At 36.9% G+C, this 21,738-nt stretch overlaps 1 protein-coding gene across 1 annotated transcript in view; it reads left to right on the top strand.

Moving 5' to 3' along the window:
• The first annotated feature begins 4,854 nt into the window (after window positions 1-4,854).
• The window catches only part of LOC123872834 (fibroblast growth factor receptor 3-like), a 109,584-nt gene continuing 92,700 nt past the window's right edge, over window positions 4,855-21,738 (top strand). The window contains exons 1-5 of the mRNA XM_045917393.1: window positions 4,855-4,992; window positions 14,480-14,615; window positions 16,400-16,497; window positions 19,659-19,803; window positions 20,936-21,113. Coding sequence (XP_045773349.1) covers window positions 4,855-4,992; window positions 14,480-14,615; window positions 16,400-16,497; window positions 19,659-19,803; window positions 20,936-21,113 — 695 coding nt within the window. The remainder of the gene's footprint in view (window positions 4,993-14,479; window positions 14,616-16,399; window positions 16,498-19,658; window positions 19,804-20,935; window positions 21,114-21,738) is intronic.

The following is a 21,738-nucleotide window of genomic DNA, read 5'->3' on the forward strand; positions in this document are numbered from 1 at the left end:
TCGGTCCGCCCCTTGAATAACCCCATGTTGTAATCTTGATATGATTGAAGGACAAGCCAACAAACAAATACACTTTCGCATTTAGTGATGTCGAGTATTTACTTGTACCTATATACACTAAAAGTTGAAACTGATGTTTGGCTCAATATTATGATAATAATAGTTCTTGGTTTGTTAGTGAACTCCTATGTAGAGTGGGGCTTTACGTACCTATAGATAGGTAGCCATATAGATCTGGAAGTTCTAGATATAAGTTATCTGTTATACACGTAGGTAGGTATACCTACCTACGCGTGTCATATTCCCAGTTCCCACAACTAAATAAATTATATCAAGTGCTATTACAGTGGTTTTCTTCTTTTTTAGGGTTCCATACCTCAAAAGGAAAAACGGAACATTTATAGGGTCACTTTGTTATCTGTCTGTCTGTCCGTCTGTCTGCCTGTCCGTCTGTCCGTCTATTCGTCTGTCTGTCTGTCGTGTCTGTCAAGAAAACCTATAGGGCACTTCCCATGGACCTAGGATCATGAAATTTGACAGGTCTTATAGCACAAGTAAAGAAATAATTCTGAAAACCGTGAATTAGTGTTTATATCATACAAAAAAAAACTTAAATGTGTTCACGAAAAATTTAATTCACTAAAACACATATAGAATGCGCAGACCATTATTAACTTGCCAGAGTTCTAGATAAAGGTATTAGGTATATCTTGTACGATTACGGAACCCATCGCGTGCGAGTCCGACCGCACTTGGCCGGTTATTTCGGGATGTTCTATATTTTCTTACCTACTGTTTGTATTTGTACAGAAATTGATGTACGACTCAATATTATGATAACAATAGTTTTTGATTCGTTAGGCAACTCCTAAGTAGACGGGGGCTCCTACGTCAATATAAATCTGGGAGTTGTAATCTAATCTAAACATGTTCTAAACTATAATCGTGTGTCCCAATTGAAAAAAGCGGTTATTTTCATCGGATATTTTTCGCTAGTACAATCGTTGCTTATTTTTTAAAGGCTAATTTCTAGGCAATAAAATCAAATTTTTCAAACTTATATGAGTTTGAAAGATGTGAATTAGATTTCAAATCAGCAAAAAAAATAAAACGCCACTCCAGCCGTTGTGGCGTTATTCGTAGGATACGACGCAATGTGATTAACTGATTAATATCAACTTATTAAATTAAGTTCATTCGTGCCGAAACAAAATAGGTGTCCCGTTACTAATTAAATTGTAAACGTCGTTGGTAAAGGATCGAGGCAATCAGAATTCAGATGAAAGCCAATTTTAATTTAATTTTATCGCTTGACAATTTTATTAATGTAGGTATCAGTATGATACAATCTAAACTTGGAAGCTGGATTGGCAATTTAATTAAAACATAACCCTAATCGCTTAGCGATATTTCTTTGCTGATAGGGTTACGTATCGACTAATCACGGCAATGACTGAAGTCCTACAATTATTTAGAAATTATTATTAACTTTTAAAGGTCGAAATTCAATACAGGGACCTTAGGATAAGTAGGTGTATAGGATACCCGCAAATTCATCCGCGTGGATTTTGGTTTCTAAATATCCCGAGATTTTCTTTCAGAAAAAGTACCCTGTGCACTTTAAAAGCACTAGGTCTTTACTTTTTTTTTTCTCTCTCGTCTGGCTTTACACTGATTAGCCAATGTCAAGTTTGTGGTTATTTACAAGTTAGGAAAACTATATGTATAAGTATGCACTTCGTCTGTGCCGGCGCCCGCCGACATACATGCGGCGCTTCCCATTCAGTTCCACCACCAATAAACACCACAGAACACAAAAACCGGCCACTTCTAACAAAAAAACACAACAAGCGCGCCAGCAAACGCCACCACAGACGAAGTCAGGTCTTTACTTAGCACATAAAAACATCCGTTGTTCTGTTGAGGCATGACCGAAGGAAAACCAGCAAACAAACACACTTCCACGTTTATAACAAGGTACGTGGTGAATAGCGTCATCGAAAACTCAATAATCTGATACCCAAGACGAGACATAACAATACCAATTTCATTACTCTAATTAACTCGATTCTCCATTACGCGAGTAGAATGTCTTGATAGACATTCTTGATAGATCGACAGACAGTAGACAAACTTCCGTAGTCAACATTTCGGCACCATTCCCTTTATAAATAGGTATAATCATTTCGAATGAGCCATGGACAAACGCATGGGCCAAGTAAACCATATTGAATTACTCGTAGGTATCTACTTACAGTACAACTTCGTGAAGTTGCTTCATCAAATTAGTTTTGCTTTAAAAGGTTTCATCACTATCATCATGATCAACAACTGAGCTCGGATCTCCTCTATTGAGCAGGGTTTAGGCCATAGTCTGCCACGCTGGCTCAGTGCAGATTGACAGATTTCACACACCTTTGAAAACATTGAGCATTTTCGGCATGCAGGTTTCCTCACGATGTTTTTTTTTTCACCGTTAAAGCAAGTGATATATTTTAATTGCTTAACACGCACATAACTCCGATAAGTTATAGAGCCCGGGATCGAACCCCCGACTACGTCCCGAATAGGAGGTGGACCATAGATTTAAAAAGTCATCACACTAATATTATAAAGGAGAAAGTTTGTATGTGTGTGTGTGTGTGTGTGTGTGTGTATGTTTGTTACTCCTTCACGCAAAAACTACTGGACGGATTGGGCTGAAATTTGGAATGGAGATAGATAATATTCTGGATTAGCACATAGGCTACTTTTATCCCGGAAAATCAAAGACTTCCCACGGGAATTTCAAAAACCTACATCCACGCGAACGAAGTCGCGGGCATCAGCTAGTTAGATAATAAATCTTCTATTCAGTGTGATCAAAATCAGTTATGCTAAAAAAATGACAATTTAATGCAGTGGCACTAAAATGTGACTGCGAAACAAACTGTACGTACATGATGGACATTGCACAATGGAATTCAGCTCTATGGTGTGTCGTGATGTTGATATGTCCAGGGAACGCCAAGACGGAGAACTCCTTTACCGGGGTCAGCACGTTAATCCGGGAGTACATCGGGAGAACTACAACCGAGAAACTGAGAACGGTTTTGACCGGGGATGACGTATTGGCCCTCTATCCTGGAAGCACTAAGCCTAGTGGGATAAGCAACCTTCAGAACCAACCTGATATAAAATCATCTAAATATATGATGGAAGATAACTTGCAACCCACAGTTCAATATGGAACAGGTTCCAGCGCAAAGCTAATAAACATTTTGGTGAGTATATTTTTTTTCATACCAGATTTTTTTTTCATTTCAGTTTGATAATAGCACCTATAGTACGCGTCAGGTCGACACGGCAATCGAGGTATGAGGCGGGGGGGACACACCCGCATGTCACCCGCGATATCCCGCAACGAGATAGAACGGAGGTTGTGCGGATATGCGGGGCGTCCCCACCCAAATTGCCATCTACACCTGTCGCGTACTTTAACGTTTTATAATTTAACGCCCGAAATTATTATTGAACTAGCCGATGCCCGCGACTCCGCCCGCGTGAATTTAGATTTTTAGAAATCCCGTGGGAACTCTTTGATTTTCCGGGATAAAAAGTAGCCTATGTGCTAATCCAGGATATTATCTATCTCCATTCTGAATTTCAGCCAAATCCGTCCAGTGGTTTTTGCGTGAAGAAGTAACAAACATACACACACACACACACACACACACACACATACAAACTTTCGCCTTTATAATATTAGTGTGATAGCCGATGCCCGGAATTCAACGCGTGGATTTAGGGTTTTAAAAATCCCGTGCGAACTCTTTGACATTTCGGGACAAAAAGTAGCCTTAGCTTAAATTAGCTATATTCCTCTTTACCGAATTTCATATTAAATCGGTTCAAAACTAGCAGACATACAGACAGACAGACAGACACACTCTCGCATTTATAATGTTAGTATGGACACAACAGAACCATCATAAATCAGCGTAAAGATTCCAAAAAAAGCTTATCTTGGTATATATCCAGAAGTCAATTTCAGTGAAAAATGATACGAAATGTATTTAAATAAGTATAATATCTATAGTTACAATGCGCAAGCGCATAACGATATAAAAACTCCACATTTATCTTTACTTATCTAATCCCTATCATATCTTTAGTCTGTATCACGTCTTTACCTGTAAGTCCATATTGTCTCTATAATACAAGAGCCCACATAATTTTCAAAAGAACTAGGTAAAAACTGATTCAATTTAAAAAAAAAAACAAAATATTTTTATTCAATTGGAGTTTAGACTTTTACAAGTACTTCTGAATCGTCAAAAGCATCTACCACTGGTTCGGAATGCCTTTTTTGTGTCTTACCTGGCGACGGACGGACGGACGGACGGTCGGCTAGACAGACAGACGACAAAGTGATCCTATAAGGGTTCTGTTTTTCCTTTTGAGGTACGGAACCCTAAAAAGAAAAAGAAAGACAGACAGTTAAGCAGACACACTTTCGTTTCGTTTTAAAGTAGATACATAAGTATTGATTATATCATTGTTTCGGCCTTAAAAGACTGTGCGAATCGTTGAACGGATGTGGTGGCGCCTTTATCTTGTTGTAAATCAAAATCGCGAAAATCATATCATTTTTAGTAACCGACGCATTTCCACTAATCAACGCGTGAATTGTTTTCTTCCTCAATTGTTTATTAATATTAAATATGTAGTATTTATGGAAAGTTAATAAAATAATCGTGATTCATTGGGTAACTATTTCTAATCATATGTCCATGATATAACAATTAGTTATCAGTTGTGAAAAATTACTTCAAAATTTTGCGATGCAACAATGCAAGATAATGTATGCGTAAAATGTGTGTGCATCATATCCGTGTTCTTGTGTTGATTTTGAGTTTGGAGTGCTGTTTAGTTTGTTACGGTCTTCAAATTGAGGATGGGACTGAGTTTGAAGTTGCGAATTTGGTTGTAGAACACGATTCTTGGCCTGACGTAAGTGTGTATCTTCTTAGAATAATGACTATTATTTACAAACGCATAAATATCTAGAAAAGAAAAGATTCCGAAGAATTGAGAACCTCCTCCTTTTTGGGAAATCAGTTAATAAATGCAGAGAATGGCTACATAAACTAGAAAAAAAAAATTAACCGACTTCAATAACTACAAACTTGTAATTTAATTTTTTATCGAATATTCTATACAAGAGAAGTAGTGTATGTTGTAGTTAATGTAGTTCTATAATAACATTTGTTGAAGTCGGTGAAAATGAGGTTCATGCGGCCATTTGGCACCGGGATTGTTTCTATAGGGATAATGAAACCACCGCACCGTGTGCCCCCAGCCTTAATATTATGGCCGGATCATAAGAGAAAATCTATGTGCAAAATTTTAACAGAGCTCTCTCCGTCACTTACTCCATACAATCGTAGTTCCCATTTCATTTGAATATTAAGCAACCAAAGTCCATGAAATTTTGCAGACATAGTCTAGAAACTAATATCTGTGTCTGTGGTGTTTTAGATTTTTCTAAAAATATGTAGTTTTAAAATTACAGGGGCTCAAAGATTTGTATTTTTCTTTAAAAAAAGGCCCAACTTTGTGCTCGTTTTTCTAGACAACGAAGCAATTTAATGAAATTTGGAAAAACCACAGACCTAGAAAATTTAATGAATATTATGTAGTAAAAAAATTATCGTTATATATTTTATATTGTTATAATTATGTGGGAACTACGAAAACCAGAAATTACACCCAGAAATCTTGAAAATTTCGTGCTGTCTCGATTTGTGCAAGCGGGGTGGTGAAGTGCGGGGGACGACACGTGAAACTGACAGAAACTGACAGTCTAAACACACGGGCCACATTTAGACTGCACCCAACTCCAAACTTGTCGATAGGTCTAACTAAATACACTGGTACATTTCAACTTGCGTTAGACGTATGCGTTACCTACTCAGACGTTGCCTGTAGATAAAAATATGTCTCATGTTTGCTGGCAATAGCGCATGCATCAAACCCTGCAAGTTGCAACTCTCTTGCAACCTATTCCTCACGCAATACGCACAGCTTTAATATTATAATTTTTGACAATGTATACTATATGTAATGCCATATCACAGGTCACTCTCTGATTTATTGCTAACAATTTACTTCCAAATGCAAAGAAATCTAAGTGTGTTGAATTCACACTGCCCAATACCAGGACCTTAAATGACATAAATTCATTGATAAATAATCATATGTTGAAAATAAAGGAGAACCCCGTGTTTCTCGGTATAATGTTAGATGCAAAGCTTCTATGGAACACCCACATATCAACACTTGATGGTAAACTCAGCTCTGCTGCTTACACTGTTAGAAAAATTCGACAGGTACTGACGTGGAAACTGCAAAAATTGTATATTTTGCTTATTTTCACTGTATTATGTCTTACGGACTCTTGCTATGAGATAAAGCGGTAGATATTGAGAAAAAAATGTATTACAGAAAAGGACAGGACGTGCAATTTATAATTTAAAACCGCGCGCTGCCATACAATAAAAATATAAGGAAATAAGTACCTTATCTATTATCTTATAGTAGCTTCTAAATATATTTACAACTAGCTAATGCCCGCAGCTTCGCTCGCGTGGATTTAGGTTTTTAAAAATCCCGATCCTTTCATTTCCCAGAACAAAAGTTGCCTCTCCGTAATAGCCCGTCCCCGGGATGCAACTTGTTTCTGTATCACGTAAGAATATTTAAACGGATGATCCTTTTCAAATCCCGAGGGATCACCAGGATTTAGGAATGCAATTTCTTACAGCATCAGGGTTGAGGTCAACGACAAAGTGTTTACTTGGTATAGATACCTTCAATATCAATTAATAATCGACACTTTTTAAATCCCATTAGCTTTAGTAGTCAGGTCCCCTGCAACATCAGGGTTGAGGAGTTGGAATCCAAATTTTTTATTGAACAATGTCGCAAACTTTCTTTATCGATTAAAAAAACTACCCAAAATTACGCAGTTAGGTTACCTGCCAAATTTCATGGTTTTGAGTCAACGGGAAGTACCCTAGAGGTTTTCTTGACACACACGACAGACAGAGAGATAGACAACAAAGTGATCCTATAAGAGTTCCGTTTTTCATTTTGAGGTACGAAACCCTAGAAAACGTAGGATCGGCATTCCGAACCAGTGGTAAATTTTTCTGACCATCCAAAAACACTTTGAAGTTTACCTAAAAGTTTACAGGAATAAAAATTTATCATTGTATTCCATTCCATTTCATTCTATTCCATTCTGTTCAAAGATAAATAGATAATAAAAATATTTGTCACCGAAACAATAATTTACGATACATCAACCAATATCAATTTAACTGATGACAATCTGACTATTACCAAAGTGAACGACTACTATAATATCTATTATATACGACTAACATAATATGTATTATAAATTGTGTGCCGTTTGCATTCTCACTAGGTTCTCATTAAGTTTGTTTTATTTGGTTAAACTTTCTGGCATTTATATTGTTATGACGTTTAGTTGGCAAATAGTCTCTTTATTGGCTGAAACTCTAAAATTCAGCCAATCACAACAAAGAAAATATTGTAATAATGATTGATGCAGCTTTCTGTAATTGAAAACAAAATATTTGACATTAACTTGAATGTGACAGTGTTTTCCGAATAGGGTTGCCAGAGGCCCCGTATTTTACTGGTTACCCCGTATTTCAGGATACAGAAACCTGTAATTATGAAAATAAAATACGGGGCAAATAAAACTAAATATTTTTAGGGTTCCGTAACTCAAAAGCAAAAAAGAACTCTTATAGGATCACTTCGTTGTCTGTCAGTCTGTCAGTCTTTCCGTCTGTTCGTCTGTCCATTTGTCCTTCTATCCGTCTGTCATGTGTTCATGAACAAATATTAGTATTTTCAATTTTCAAAGTAAGATAACTACATATATCAAGTGGGTTATCATATGAAAGGGCTTTACCTGTTCATTCTAAAACAGATTTTTATTTATTTTTATGCATATTTTTTTAATGCATAACAGTTTTTGATTTCTCGAGTAAAATGTCGGAAAAAATACCCGAATACGGAACCCTCGGTGCGTGGGTCTGACTTGCACTTGGCCGGTTTTTTACAAATTCAGCAGGAGCTGGCTGGCGAAATCCAACACTGACGTTATGTCCAGTAGAAAGAATATTTTCCTTTTGCGGCAATGCGTAGCCGAAACCCACTCGATATTGATCATGGTCGTAGCCAAGGCGGCGGGGCTTGGTTTGAGGATGTAAGCCTTTTTTTATACAAGTTAGCCCGTGACTTTAATCTTTTCTAGTGGTAAGTGATGATGCAGTCTAATTTCTTGGCCGTTAGGGCCATACTAACCATATAACTAGCCATGACCGAAGCCTCCCACCAGACCAGAAATTTCGAAATGGCGACTGCGCCTGGGAAGCCGTCAAAAACCTAAGCCTAAAATAATACTTACACTATTTCTTGCATTTGCTTACCAATTTTTTTTTGGAAATATATCAAACATTTCGCGCTCACTTCACTCGCGCTTTGAATTTCTATTACTTGGTGTAAACCCCGCAATTTCGTTTGCATGAATTTAGATTTTTAAAAATTCCGTGGGGGATTTTCCGGGCTAAAAAGCCGCCTAAAAAAAATGTCTGGGATGCAAGTTACCTCTGAATAGTAAGTACCAAAATTTTGGTAAAGAAGATGGGCCGTGAAAGGGTAACAAATAGATAGGCAAATAGATATACTGTCGTATTCGTAATATTAGTATGGATAGGAAGCTTTAAAAATAAAATCTTGCTATGGCTACACTCGTTTCCCTTTCACTTTAATTTTTTCTGTATTGAACCAAAAACACTTACGCTCACTGCGCTCGCGCTTTTTTATTGTTGTATTTTATCTCAGTGTCAAATTGAAAGGCGAAATTCCACTAACCAGGTAATTAGCCCATAAAGTTGGGCGAATGTTTTTTTCCTCATGACAGGATTCAGTTCCGGCCCTAATAAAACCTCTCCCGCAATTGATTCCTGGCTACGGCCATAGTATTGATACTGTGAAGGTGGAATTACAAATTAAATGTAATTTTAAGTTGAAATGAGAAGATTGTATGCATGAAATGTATAACATTTTGCTTTACAACACTAAGAGTTTTTAAAAGCTATTTAAATAAATAAATCTTTTATTTAAAACCACATTGCAAACACAGTTCACCAATCAAGATACGGCAACATACAGAGAAAAAATACAAAACTTATAAATAAACTGAAATATCTAAATAGGCTTTCCATGCATTTCAGAGAGAACCACCGCCTATATATATATTCTTCAAATACTTCAAAATTTCAAATTTCTTCAAATCTAAACCCCGTATTTTTGATGGTGGTAGCCTGTAAATCAAAAAGAGCCAGGTGGCAACCCTACTTCGACCTAGACAGAATGAAAAATTGTTTTCATTACTCGGTATGCCTACTGCCATAGTGTGACAGAAAGTGTGACGGTAGTTGTGACCTCTGATTGGCCGACTCTCTTTCACTATTTGCTAAAATTGATGATTGCAACAACAATTTTTTCTTTTTTGTAATCGAAAACAGAACACGGACGTCAAACAGGTTGACTAATTGAAATCATTTCTGACCGGCTAACATTGTTCCGCTAGTGGCTCAAACTCACTGTCGCAGCAAGAACATGGTAAATTCAGCCAATCACAGCAATTTGAAATTTGGTTATCACAAATGTACCGATCTAGGAACCGAGAATGCACGAACCAGGGCAGATAGAGATGAGAACAATAATATCATACGTAGGAAATCGACGGGGGATCGTTGGCAAGGATAGCCTTAAGGCTGACCAAGCGGGTTGAGCGGGTTGATATGTCAATCAGTCAATGTCTCATACATATACACCATATTATACCTGTACAATCACATCACACTAATATTATAAAGGCGAAAGTTTGTATGTGTGTGTGTGTGTGTGTGTGTGTGTTTGTTACTCCTTCACGCAAAAACTACTGGACGGATTTGGCTGGAATAGAGATAGATAATATCCTGTTCTAGCACATAGGCTACTTTTTATCCCGGAAAATCAAAGAGTTCCCACGGGATTTCGAAAAACCTAAATCCACGCGGGCGAAGTCGCGGGCATCGGCTAGTAATATATATTTATAGATTTACTGCCTACTCACTGCAGGCTTTGCATCATTTTCAAATAAATAATTATGTATATCTAGGCAACGTCCATCTTGACAGCTTGACATTTGTCAATTGACACTTGAATATTATGAACCTAACGGTTATCTAACCTTCTTTTCTACAAGAAAACTAGAAAAGAGCTGATAACTTTTAAACGGCTTAACCAAATTTTTTAGATTATAGCTAAGAACACTCTCGATCAAAGCCACCTTTCAAACAAAAAAAAAACTAAATTAAAATCGGTTCATTCGTTTAGGCGCTACGATGCCACAGACAGATACACAGATACACAGATACACAGATACACAGACACACAGATACACAGATACCCACGTCAAACTTATAACACCCCTCTTTTTGGGTCGGTGGTTAAAAATACCTTATATCTATTAAAACGAGATATTTAATTAGCCGCTTTCTTATAACAATAATTAAGTATAAGCCTATACAACTCACGATTGTTTTTTTAAATAAAAACAAAATATAAGAATGATATCGTGGCAAGATTAGAGTTAGTTAACTTGATAAGATACCTACTTTGGATTCTCAGAATACTTTTGCAACCAACGCCCCCTCATAAAAGACCTAAAGATAAGATAAATATACACAGAAAACATTACAAAATTTTTGATGCTAGGCTGCCAGAGTTTGACCTAAAAAGTTTAAAAACTGCTAGTCATTGGCTAAATGATAAGAGAAACTAAATCCATACTAATAATGCGAAAGTGTATTCGACGTGAAGTCATACTGTGACACGATTGATTCATGTGACTCGTTGGGCAGCCATTATTTTTGTCAATCACAAGTGTAAATTAAAAATTTATAACACCCCCGACAAGTGAAGGTTACAGTAACTAGCTAAAGAGCTGATAACTTTCAAACGGCTGAACCGATTTTTTTGGATTATAGCTAAGAACACTCTCGATCAAGCCACCTTTCAAACAAAAAAAAACAAAATTAAATCGGTTCATTAGTTTAGGAGCTACAATGCCACAGACAGATACACAGATACACAGGTACACACGTCAAAGTTATTACACCCCTCTTGGGACTTCGTCTGCGATAGCGTGTGCTGTGCTTGTTTGGAGTGTTTTTTTTTGTTAAGAGTGGCTGGTTTTTGTATTAGTTGGTGTTTTTTGGTGGTGGAACTGACTGGGAAGCGCTCTAAAGGGGCGCCGCGCGTATGTCGGCGGGCGCCGTGCCGGCGCAGACGGAGTCCATACTTGTATAAATTCAATAACTTGAAAATATCACAAACTTGACATTGGCTAATCAGAGTAAAGCCGGATTTAAAGAAAAAAAAAAAAAACACCCCTCTTTTTGGGTCGGGGGTTAAAAATGATTCAAAACGCAAAAGAGTAGAGATAACGCTCTACAAACAGACTTTTTTACATAATATTATACATAATTTTATATCATCGATGATAATGCAATAAAAGCAAAAATTTTCCCAAACTTTTGCTTTGTTTATTTTTGCCTGAAAAAGTTTTCGAATAAATCTCAATATTAAATAGCCTATATACCTACTTTCGGGGCGAAACAACACTGTATTTAAGGTCAAACTAAACATAATAATTCCCTGTTATTTTAGGCTCTTGCGATAAAACAACACAATCTCACATACCTAATCCACTAACCACTCTGAAGGGCCCTTTGCATATTATTTTACTTAGCCAGGCTGATTTCGGTCGCGCGTACGAATACACAACGCTGATACGCGACTGTACGTAGGGATCTAATAAATAAGAACTAAAAGCGGTGGTACCCTAGTAGTTAAAAACTTCGGGTACGTATACCTATCTCTAATATTTCGGAGTTTGTCACATGCTTTAATGGTGAAGAAAAGTACTTTGAGTATGTCTGAGAATTCCTGAGAATTTTCTCTTAAGTTTTCAAAAAGTGTGTCAGTATGAAGTCTGCCAATCCGTACTTACGTGGTGGACAGTGGCCTAAGCACTTTCCATTTTGAAAGGAAACCCGTGCTCAATAGTAACCGGTGATGAGTTGATGATGATGTTTCATTTTCGGAGATAGAGGACGGAACTCGTTAATAAGGTAATAGCAGATTCATAAGTTGGCAAAAAATAGACTCTTAACTATAACATATACTTAGTTTTACTTACATTTTAATTCCCTATTAGGAAGAAATTAAAATTAAAAATGCGTAATGCATTAAAAAATTGGTGCGCAAGCTTCCCAGTGCTATTTAATACGAGTTTTATTGTCGTTCAGAACATTTCTTGAGAAAGGTTCTTTCCGGTAATCTATCCTGTATTTTATTCTTTGCCATAGTTTTAAGCAATAAAGTTGTTAAAAAAAAAAGGTTTATAAATATTTCTACCACATTCTTCTTTGTCCATGGAATAGGCTCCCTATGCGAAGCTGGATAAAGTAGTTAATTAATAAATTCACTTGAACACTTTCAAAAAGTGATCCAAGATCGGTGAATCCAACTTTCCTGCTAACATTTAATTAAAAAGGTATACCTAACATCTTTTTAGAACATTAATTAGTAAAATTTGTAGACACCTTAAAAAGTTAGCTCGTATTTGCTCGACCTATTAGCATTAACGAGGACGTTTAATTAAATTTTCATTATAATTAAAAGTAATCCAGATTCAATTATCTGTCTGTCTGCAACAGGCTTAAGGCAGCTCGAACCCTAAAACCGGCCGGGCTTTTGTCAATGTCTTTAGCACCAAAATTGTGGATCAACCCATCAAAAGATTTATTCTACGGCTGATCTATTTAAACGATTTGGTCAAAATTTGGTACAGAGATAGCTTGCATCCCAAGGAAGGACATCTAAGGCTGGTTTTTGTCCCTGAAACTCAGAGTTCGGGAATTTCAAGCAAACCTAAATCCACGGTGATGTAGTCGCGGGCATTATACATTGGATACAGAGATAGGTTTCATCCCGGATATGATATGGGACCTAGGCTACTTTTCATCCCAGAAAAACTGAAACTTACATGGACAAAGTCGTTGGCGTCGTCTAATTATCTTAAAACTATTCCCCCTGTCAGCTAATGTACCTACTTATAGCTTCAACGCCTTTTCAAGTTGATCAAATGATATTTTTATGCTCAAGAGCGGCTATTTGACAATTAATCCGTATAATATCCCTTGGAAATAAGTTAAAAGTAAAAAACTTTTAAAAATCTCTAATGTATTAAAAATAATTGAAACTAACTCAAGAAACGCGGACGAAGTCGCGGGCATCAGCTACTAAATCCTTTGGTATCTACGAGTACACGGCATCGTACCGGAACTCTAAATCGCTTGGCGGTACGGCTTTGCTGGTAGGATGGTAACTAGCCACGGCCGAAGCCTCCCACCAGACAAATCCTTATACAATATTTTTTTTATTCACTATGGGCAAGCGCCAATCAAACCTGATGGAAAGTGATGATGTGGTCTAAGATGGGACATAAGTCAATTCAGGCCATATTACTCAAGATTCAAGATTCTTTATTAATTTGTTCCATGAAATCAGCTGTAATAATATAGTTCGATCCCGTCGGTCTACGATCAATATCATTAAACGTGTGGTTAATACGGGACCCGGGTACAACAGCTATGGTCCTCTTTTGAGGTAGATCAATTCTCCTTTCAGTAACATTCTCTTTGATAGATTTTATCAAAATTACCTACCTTTGTAGTTAGCAAAATCTATTGATTTTATTATCTTTTCTACCTAATACATAACATAAATTATATAATACATAATTGTAAATTATTATAATATGCACATATTGGGGTTGTAACTTGGCTCTTAATCTTAAACAGCTGATTAAGATCAATGATGATGATAATGATCTTGAGGGCAACTGAAAGCTCAGCCCTTTGTCAACTTTGTCATCCATACTTCCATACTTAACATTATAAATGCGAAAGTGTGTCTGTCTGTCTGTCTGTCTGCTACCTTTTCACGGCCCAACAGTTTAACCGATTCTGACGTTTGATACAAGGTTAGCTTATATCCCGGGGACGGACATAGGCTACTTTTTATCCCGGAAAATCAAAGAGTTCCCACGGGATTCCTAAAAACCCATCCGCTTGACCGATTTGTATGAAAGGTACCGAGGTAGTTACGTCCCTATAATTATTGACATAAGCATTTTATCCCGGAAAATCAAACAGTTCCCACGGGATCATTAAAATAATATAAATCCACGCGGACGAAGCCGCGGGCATCCTCTAGTTTATAATAAGTGGTAATACTGGATAGGGATATTATTAATTGATTGAACTCTGAATTATTGTTCTAGGACGAACCTTCTGATCAACCACCAGTCAACACAGTACAGTTAGCTGAACAGCCCACAGGTGTAAAAGCGATACCTTTACCCCTTATTGGTGCCGACCATGAACTTTCCTTCAATGTCTCTTGGGACCCACCTCTAGGTGAGTATTCGTAACCTCTTCTTACTAATTTAACATGAAAAGGACAGACACAGTTTGACAGTTCTAAATTTAAGTTTTGTTTTTTTTTAAAAGAATATTAGCCATGCTAACCATGACTAATACTCCCCTTTCCCCTCCAGTTAAGAGTAAAGCTTGTGCCAGGAGTTGGTACGACAATAGTGCAACGGATGGGGTTTAAACCGCCGACCTTTCGGAATTTATTCCGCTCCTCAACCGTTGAGCTATCGAGCCTATTGTTTAAATTTGTAGCGTGAACTAAAATTTAGAGTTTTTTAATGTAAAATTCATGTTCCGTCCTTTTTTAGCAATATTAAAAGGAGGAGGATGCAGATATACACTAAATTTAGTTTAAACAAAGACAACAGAATCGACGCCAATTTGGACATTTGTATGTAATATCTAAGTTGGCTAATCTGTAAAAAATGTATCTGGTAAGAACCAAATCAGATACATCCGATCCTCTTCGATCGAGCCGAGAGGCTGAAGTCTCTTGGCTTTAGCCTGATTATAAGAACACTTTAATCTCACCTACCATCAGGTGTGATTGCGGTCAAGAACGATATTCCTTACTAAAAGAAAAGTAATTAAATATAAAATAAACAAAAAGAAAGCCTTTCTTTGTTTGTCTATTCTCTTTACTGTATATTGGGAAAGTAAGATATAAGATGTAAAAGTTACAAAGTTAATAAATGTACGGAGGCAGGCTTATCCAGAAAAGGGATCTTTTTTCCAATCATTGACTGAAAGGAACTAATGTCCTTTTATAGGTACCTATACGATATTCATAATAAATTGATAATACTACGATCAAGCTATTCTAACTTGCGGTTCTATTAATTGCAAACTAAATATCCATACTAATATTATAAATGCGAAAGTGTGTCTGTCTGTCTGTCTGTCTGCTACGCTTTCACGGCTCAACCGCTGAACCGATTTTAATGAAATTTGGTACAGACTTAGGCTACATCCCGGGGAAGGACATAGGCTACTTTTTATCCCGGAAAAACAAACAGTTCCCGCGGGATTCCTAAATACTCATCCGCTAGATCGATTTGTATGAAATTTGTAACCGAGATAGCTTGCGTTCCTGTAATTGACATAGGCAACTTTTTATCCCGGAAAATCAAAGAGTTCCCACGGGAATTGTAAAAAACCTACATCCACGCGAACGAAGTCGCGGGCATCAGCTAGTTCATAATAAATTGATAATAATATACGATCAAGCTATTCACGCTTGCGGTTCTATTAATTGCAAACGATATAGCCTATAATATTAAGCGGTATTGTCACAGTATATTCTTCATAATATAATGCCAGTTTCATACAATCCCAGCTTCATATAATTCCAGGTTAGCCCGCTTTCATCTTAAACTCCATCATTATTTACCACCAGGTGAGATTGCAGGCAAGGGCTAACTTGTATCTAAATATACTTAATAGGCAGCCACATTAGATCGTACTTTGAATTTGCTTGAACTGAAGACGAGTTAAAACGAGACAGATTTATGTCTCTGACCGGAATCTGACCCGTTTTTATTCTAAAAAGTTAAAAGTCATGTCAAAGTAAGTTTAGTACGTAACAAACTGATAGACAAACATATTATATACATTAAAAGTATGGATTGTTACAGTTTACAAGCTTTATCTTGTGTTTCTTTATTTTTAATGGTCTATAAACCTTATCTATTCTATCTTTCACTTTTATTTTCCCAGGGTGAGACGCTAACTATTAAAGGAAATGTAAAGAAAATGAATTGTTTCAGGACCCAAAGTGCAGGCGTATTCACTGGAAGTCCACAGCGAAACTAATACATTAGATTGCAAGATACAGAACTTTTGTTATGAGACCAACATTCCTGGGGTAAGCAACCTTCTTCTTTAAGCCCTAATTCACACGAGCGTTAAAAAAAGCGTTGCGTTAAAACCCGGCGTTGCGCTGAAAATACAACAGTGCGCGATAATAAAAAAAATTCAAAAGAAAAATAAAACCGACTTCAAAACCACAAACACTAAAAAGTAAAAAATAACTTTTGTTTAGCTACACTTGTAATGTGCCTAGGTATGAAGTCGAGCGAGCATATAGAAACAAAATTAGAAATCCAAGAGTGAAGCTCGCCCGACTTCATACCTAGGCACATTACAAGTGTAGCTAAACAAAAGTTATTTTTTACTTTTTAGTGTTTGTGGTTTTGAAGTCGGTTTTATTTTTCTTTTGAAAATTTTTTATTTCACAATTTTTAGTGGCCCCACTGTACTATAATATGCTATGCCCAGTTAAAACCCTACTGTTTTCTAAGCTATTACACTGATCGCGAGCTATTTGCTCCTATCCATTGAGGAGTTCTGTTCTCTATCTCCGAAGATATTCATCAGATCTTCACCAAATTTATATGGGACCATCTGCACAGTATACCCTTTCAAACAAAAAAAAAATTTTCCAAATCGGTCCAGGGGTCTTTGAGTAATCGGGGAACATACATAAAAAATAATAAAAAAAAAAAAAAAAAAAAGATTCCGACGAATTGAGAACCTCCTCCTTTTTTGGAAGTCGGTTAAAAAAGCGTTGACGTGTGACGCTTTTTTGATGAACGTCAAAAAAAGCTCTCGAATGAATGAGGCCTAACCTATCAGTTTAGCCCGTGTCCAGTTTAAACTAGTTCTGACTGAACGGCATCTCTTCAGTCAGAACTACTTTTTTTAGTTTAACTAGTTTACATACTTAAATTCAACCAACTTCTGATGTCCCGATTTTCTTCTTTCAATACAGTTCTTACATGAAACTGAATCGATCAGCAATAAAAAAAAAATTAAGCCAGTTTTGAGTTTATTTTTATGATCAGCTCACGCTTTACCAAAAAATTGGTTATGAAAAAATTGTTTGCACAAGAAAGACCTGATGGTTGCTAAGATGTCTTCCATGTATCTAGTTAACAAGTGTAAATTAAAAATTTATAACAACCCCGACAATTAGTGAAGGTTACAGTACCTAGAAAAGAGCTGATAACTTTCAAACGACTGAACCGTTTTTTTGGGTTTTTTAGCTACACCTTTCAAACAAAAAAAAACTAAATTAAAATCGGTTCATCAGTTTAGGAGCTACGATGCCACAGACAGATACACACGTCAAACTTATAACACCTCTCTTTTTGGGTCGGGAGTTAAAAAAACACACTTTATATTCTGTTCCCGTAGTATAAATCATGACACCTCTCTTGTTTCAGGCTAAATGAGTTTGCAATTCGATACGTTTAATATGATTGAATTACTTATTTAATTTGTTACTTACACTTTGGGTTGATTCAAAGCGAAGGTTTTGAGATAAACGTGTAAACTGTAATATCCACTTACCTAAAATCGAAACAGTTGGAGGCTGGAGCTTAAAATATTTAATTTCAACTTGGTATCTTCAATCTTGAGTCATAGATATAATATTTCGGCGTTTCGCTGATACCTAGATTTAATAGTGCTCATAATTATTATTATATAATTACTAGCCGATGCCCGCGACTTCGCCCGCGTTGATTTAGGTTTTTTTAAAATCCCGTGGGAACTTTTTTGTGGGATTTTCCGGGATATGTGCTAATATCCTGGATTAGCCTATGTGCTAATCCAGGATATTATCTATCCCCATTCCAAATTTTAGCCCAAATCAGTCTAGTAGTTTTTGCGTGAAGGAGTAACAAACACACACACACACACACATACACACAAACTTTCGTCTTTATAATATTAGTGCGATTATTTATGTAATTATTTTATTATTTTGAAATTTTTTCTTTAGACTATTTTCGAGAAGAATTTTTTTATCCATCTACGCATTTTCCTGAAAATTCTTTATATAAAATATGTATTTTAACGCAAATATGTATGGTACAAGAGCAAAGAAAGAATTTACAATGAAAAGACGTGTAGTGTATGTGTAATATGGAACGTAAACAGTAGAAGCTTTAATTTAATTTTCCTGAAAGCAAATTCTTGACGGATTGTTTACGTCGTGTTTAAAAATCCGTCGAAGATGCCGCGTGGCGTGGGAAGGTTTTTGAAGATCCCGTGGGAATTGTTTGGTTTTCCGGGATAAAAAGTTCTCCATGTCAATAACACGGACGCAAGCTACCAAACATACAAATCGGTTGAGCGGATGGGTCTTTAGGAATCCCGTGAGAACTCTTTGATTTTCCGGGTAAAAAGTAGCCTATTTCCGTCCCTGAGATATAAGCTAACTCTGTACCAAATTTCGTCAGAATCGGTTAAACTGTTGGGCCATGAAAAAGTAGCAGACAGACAGACAAACAGACAGATAGACAGACAGACAGACGGACACACTTTCGTATTTATAATATTATTATGGATGGATAAACTGCAATTTAAAATTGGCTTTTACATACTGATCATAGGTGTTAGCTAAATTGAGATTTAGCTGAAGAGCTTCTCAGGATTTAGAGTACCCCTTAGAGATTACCCCTAGAGATCGGAGGTCTAGGGCAGCCTGCCCCTTCTGCCCCTCTTTAGTCTCCAGCTAATGCCCTCATCCAATACTTTACCCATGCACAGTACACACTAATAATATTATGAAGAGGTAAACTTTGTAAGTTTATTTGTAAGAAGTAATCTGTGAAACTGCTGAACTGATTTTAAAAATTGTTGTACCTCTAGAAAGCTACATTATTCCTAAGTGATTTATGCTATACTAGAAGATGCCCGCGGCTTCGCCCGTGTGGATTTCGGTTTTTTAAAATCCCGTAGGATCTCTTAAATTGTCCAGGATAAAAACTAGCCTATGTGGTAATCCAGGATATTATCTATCTCCATTCCAAATTTCAGCCAAATCCATTCAGTAGTTATTGCGTGAAAAAGTAACAAACATACACACACACACACATACAAACTTTCGCCTTTATAATATTAGTGTGATTTTATTTTCAAAAAAATTAGAGATCCCTACTAAAATTGTAATACGTTGCACGTGCGAAGTCGGGCGGGTCACTTGTAACAGATAAAGTAGTTAATGATGGTGTTTCTCAGGATTCTCTCTGGAGTATGATCCCAGCACAACCTAGTCCAGCCACAGATGGCTGCGCGGTAAGGCCTGGTTGTGCTTACTGGATCATGCTGATCGCCAGTCCCGGGGATGGCCACTCCTATGCGGAACTGCATGTCAAACTTGACGGTGAGTGGTTGTCAGGAATCAGGATTGTCTCTGAGTAATATGTCCACAGTCTACCACAGTCCAATAGTAAACGGCTGAGCGACTAGATCTTGCTGATTGCCAGACCCTGAGAATCATGAGCTGGAGAGTACCTACCTTTTATGTAGACCTGCATGTTAAACTTGACTGTGAGTTGACTTGAGTGTCAGAATTTTCTCTTAACAGGGCTCTCTCCGGCACTCGTTTCATACAATCGTAGTTCAATTTCATTTGAATATTAAGCAACCAAAGTCCATGAAATTTTGCAGACATATTCTAAAAACTAATATCTGTGTCTGTGGTGTTTTAGATTTTTCTAAAAATATGTAGTTTTAAAATTACAGGGGCTCAAAGATTTGTATGAAATTTTCAAGACCACGTAACTTTGAAACCGAATATTTTAACAGAAATCTGGAAAACCACAGACATATATATTAGTTTCTAGAATATGTCTGCAAAATTTCATGGACTTTGGTTGCTTAATATTCAAATGAAATTGGAACTACGATTGTATGAAACGAGTGGAAACGAGTGACGGAGAGAGCCCTCTTAAGTATGTTCCCAGTATCCTAATCCTGAAGAAAGCAACTGAACTTAGTGGATCAGATTGATCAGTTCCTGGGATGGACAGTTTTAGGTCCTGCATGTCGAACTTGACGGTGATTATGGTTGTCAGAATTCCCTCTAGAGTACTTATGTTTAACGGCTACTCTTACTGGATCAAGCTAATCAGCAGTCTTGGGGATTGACAGTATTGTGCGTACCTTCATGTTGAACTTGACGATGAGTATGTTTTCAGAGAACTCTTTCTAAAATCTCATCACAGTTCTAAAACACTTGGTCTTGTGCTTTTATCAACCTAAAACAATCTGTATGAGCGTCAAGGGTTCCAAAAATCCAAATGCACCTTAAAAACACCTTCCCTAAAAGTTATCTATCCGATAAGTCTTGTATTATACCACCAGTATTTCGATATTAAAGATTCGCTCAAACATTCAAAAGCACTAAATAAAATTTTATTTCTGATCTTTACCGATTACCTATAGTGCGATGCGTCAAAAAAGTATTAAAAACTAAAAAGATATGAACGATTCAGTCCACAGTTTTTTCACAGAATGCGTAGCAGGCATATGCTCGTGTGCGCACGCGCCGCGCCTGCCCGTGCCAGTGGTGTCCGCCAAGACCATATCCATCCATGGAGATCTGTTCGTGAACGTGAGCTGGACCCTTCCCGTCCCCTCAGAACCGCTTAGACTGCCTCCGAGATTGAAGAAGCAGAATTATCTTATCAGGTAATCTTGCTGAGGATTTAAAAGGGCAACGTTCTAGAACTAGATGGATAGACGATATACAAGTGTAAATTAAAATTTATAACACCCCTGACAAGTGAAGGTTACAGTGACTAGAAAAGAGCTGATAACTTTCAAACGGCTGAAACGATTTTCTTGGATTTTAGCTAAGAACACTCTCGATCAAGCCACCTTTCAAACAAAAAACACTAAATTAAAATCGGTTCATTATTTTAGGAGCTACGATGCCACAGACATATACACACGTCAAACTTATAACAGTCCTCTTTTTGGGTCGGGGGTTAGTAACGAGTCGCAGGGTCCTCTCAAGCTAAGCAATGTGTTGATTTTTATAGACAAGCAGCACCCACGCTTCCAAAAATGAGTATGTATATTCAAATATGAAGAAAAGATGTTTTATAATTTATATTCAATCCGCGAAATTCCTTTACGCAAATTGAATTTCCTCTCTTTTGAAGTCTGTCGCAAAATAAGTTATTGGCTACTTAAAGGTACCTACGAAATAAACCTAAAATAATCACGTAATATATTATTATTTATTATCTAAGGATTTTCTTATTCAGAGTTGCCATCTTATTGCATTTGAGAGTTCCCGGATTTGGATCGG

The sequence above is a fragment of the Maniola jurtina genome, chromosome 15, assembly GCF_905333055.1.
Source record: "Maniola jurtina chromosome 15, ilManJurt1.1, whole genome shotgun sequence".
Classification (NCBI taxonomy): domain Eukaryota; kingdom Metazoa; phylum Arthropoda; class Insecta; order Lepidoptera; family Nymphalidae; genus Maniola; species Maniola jurtina.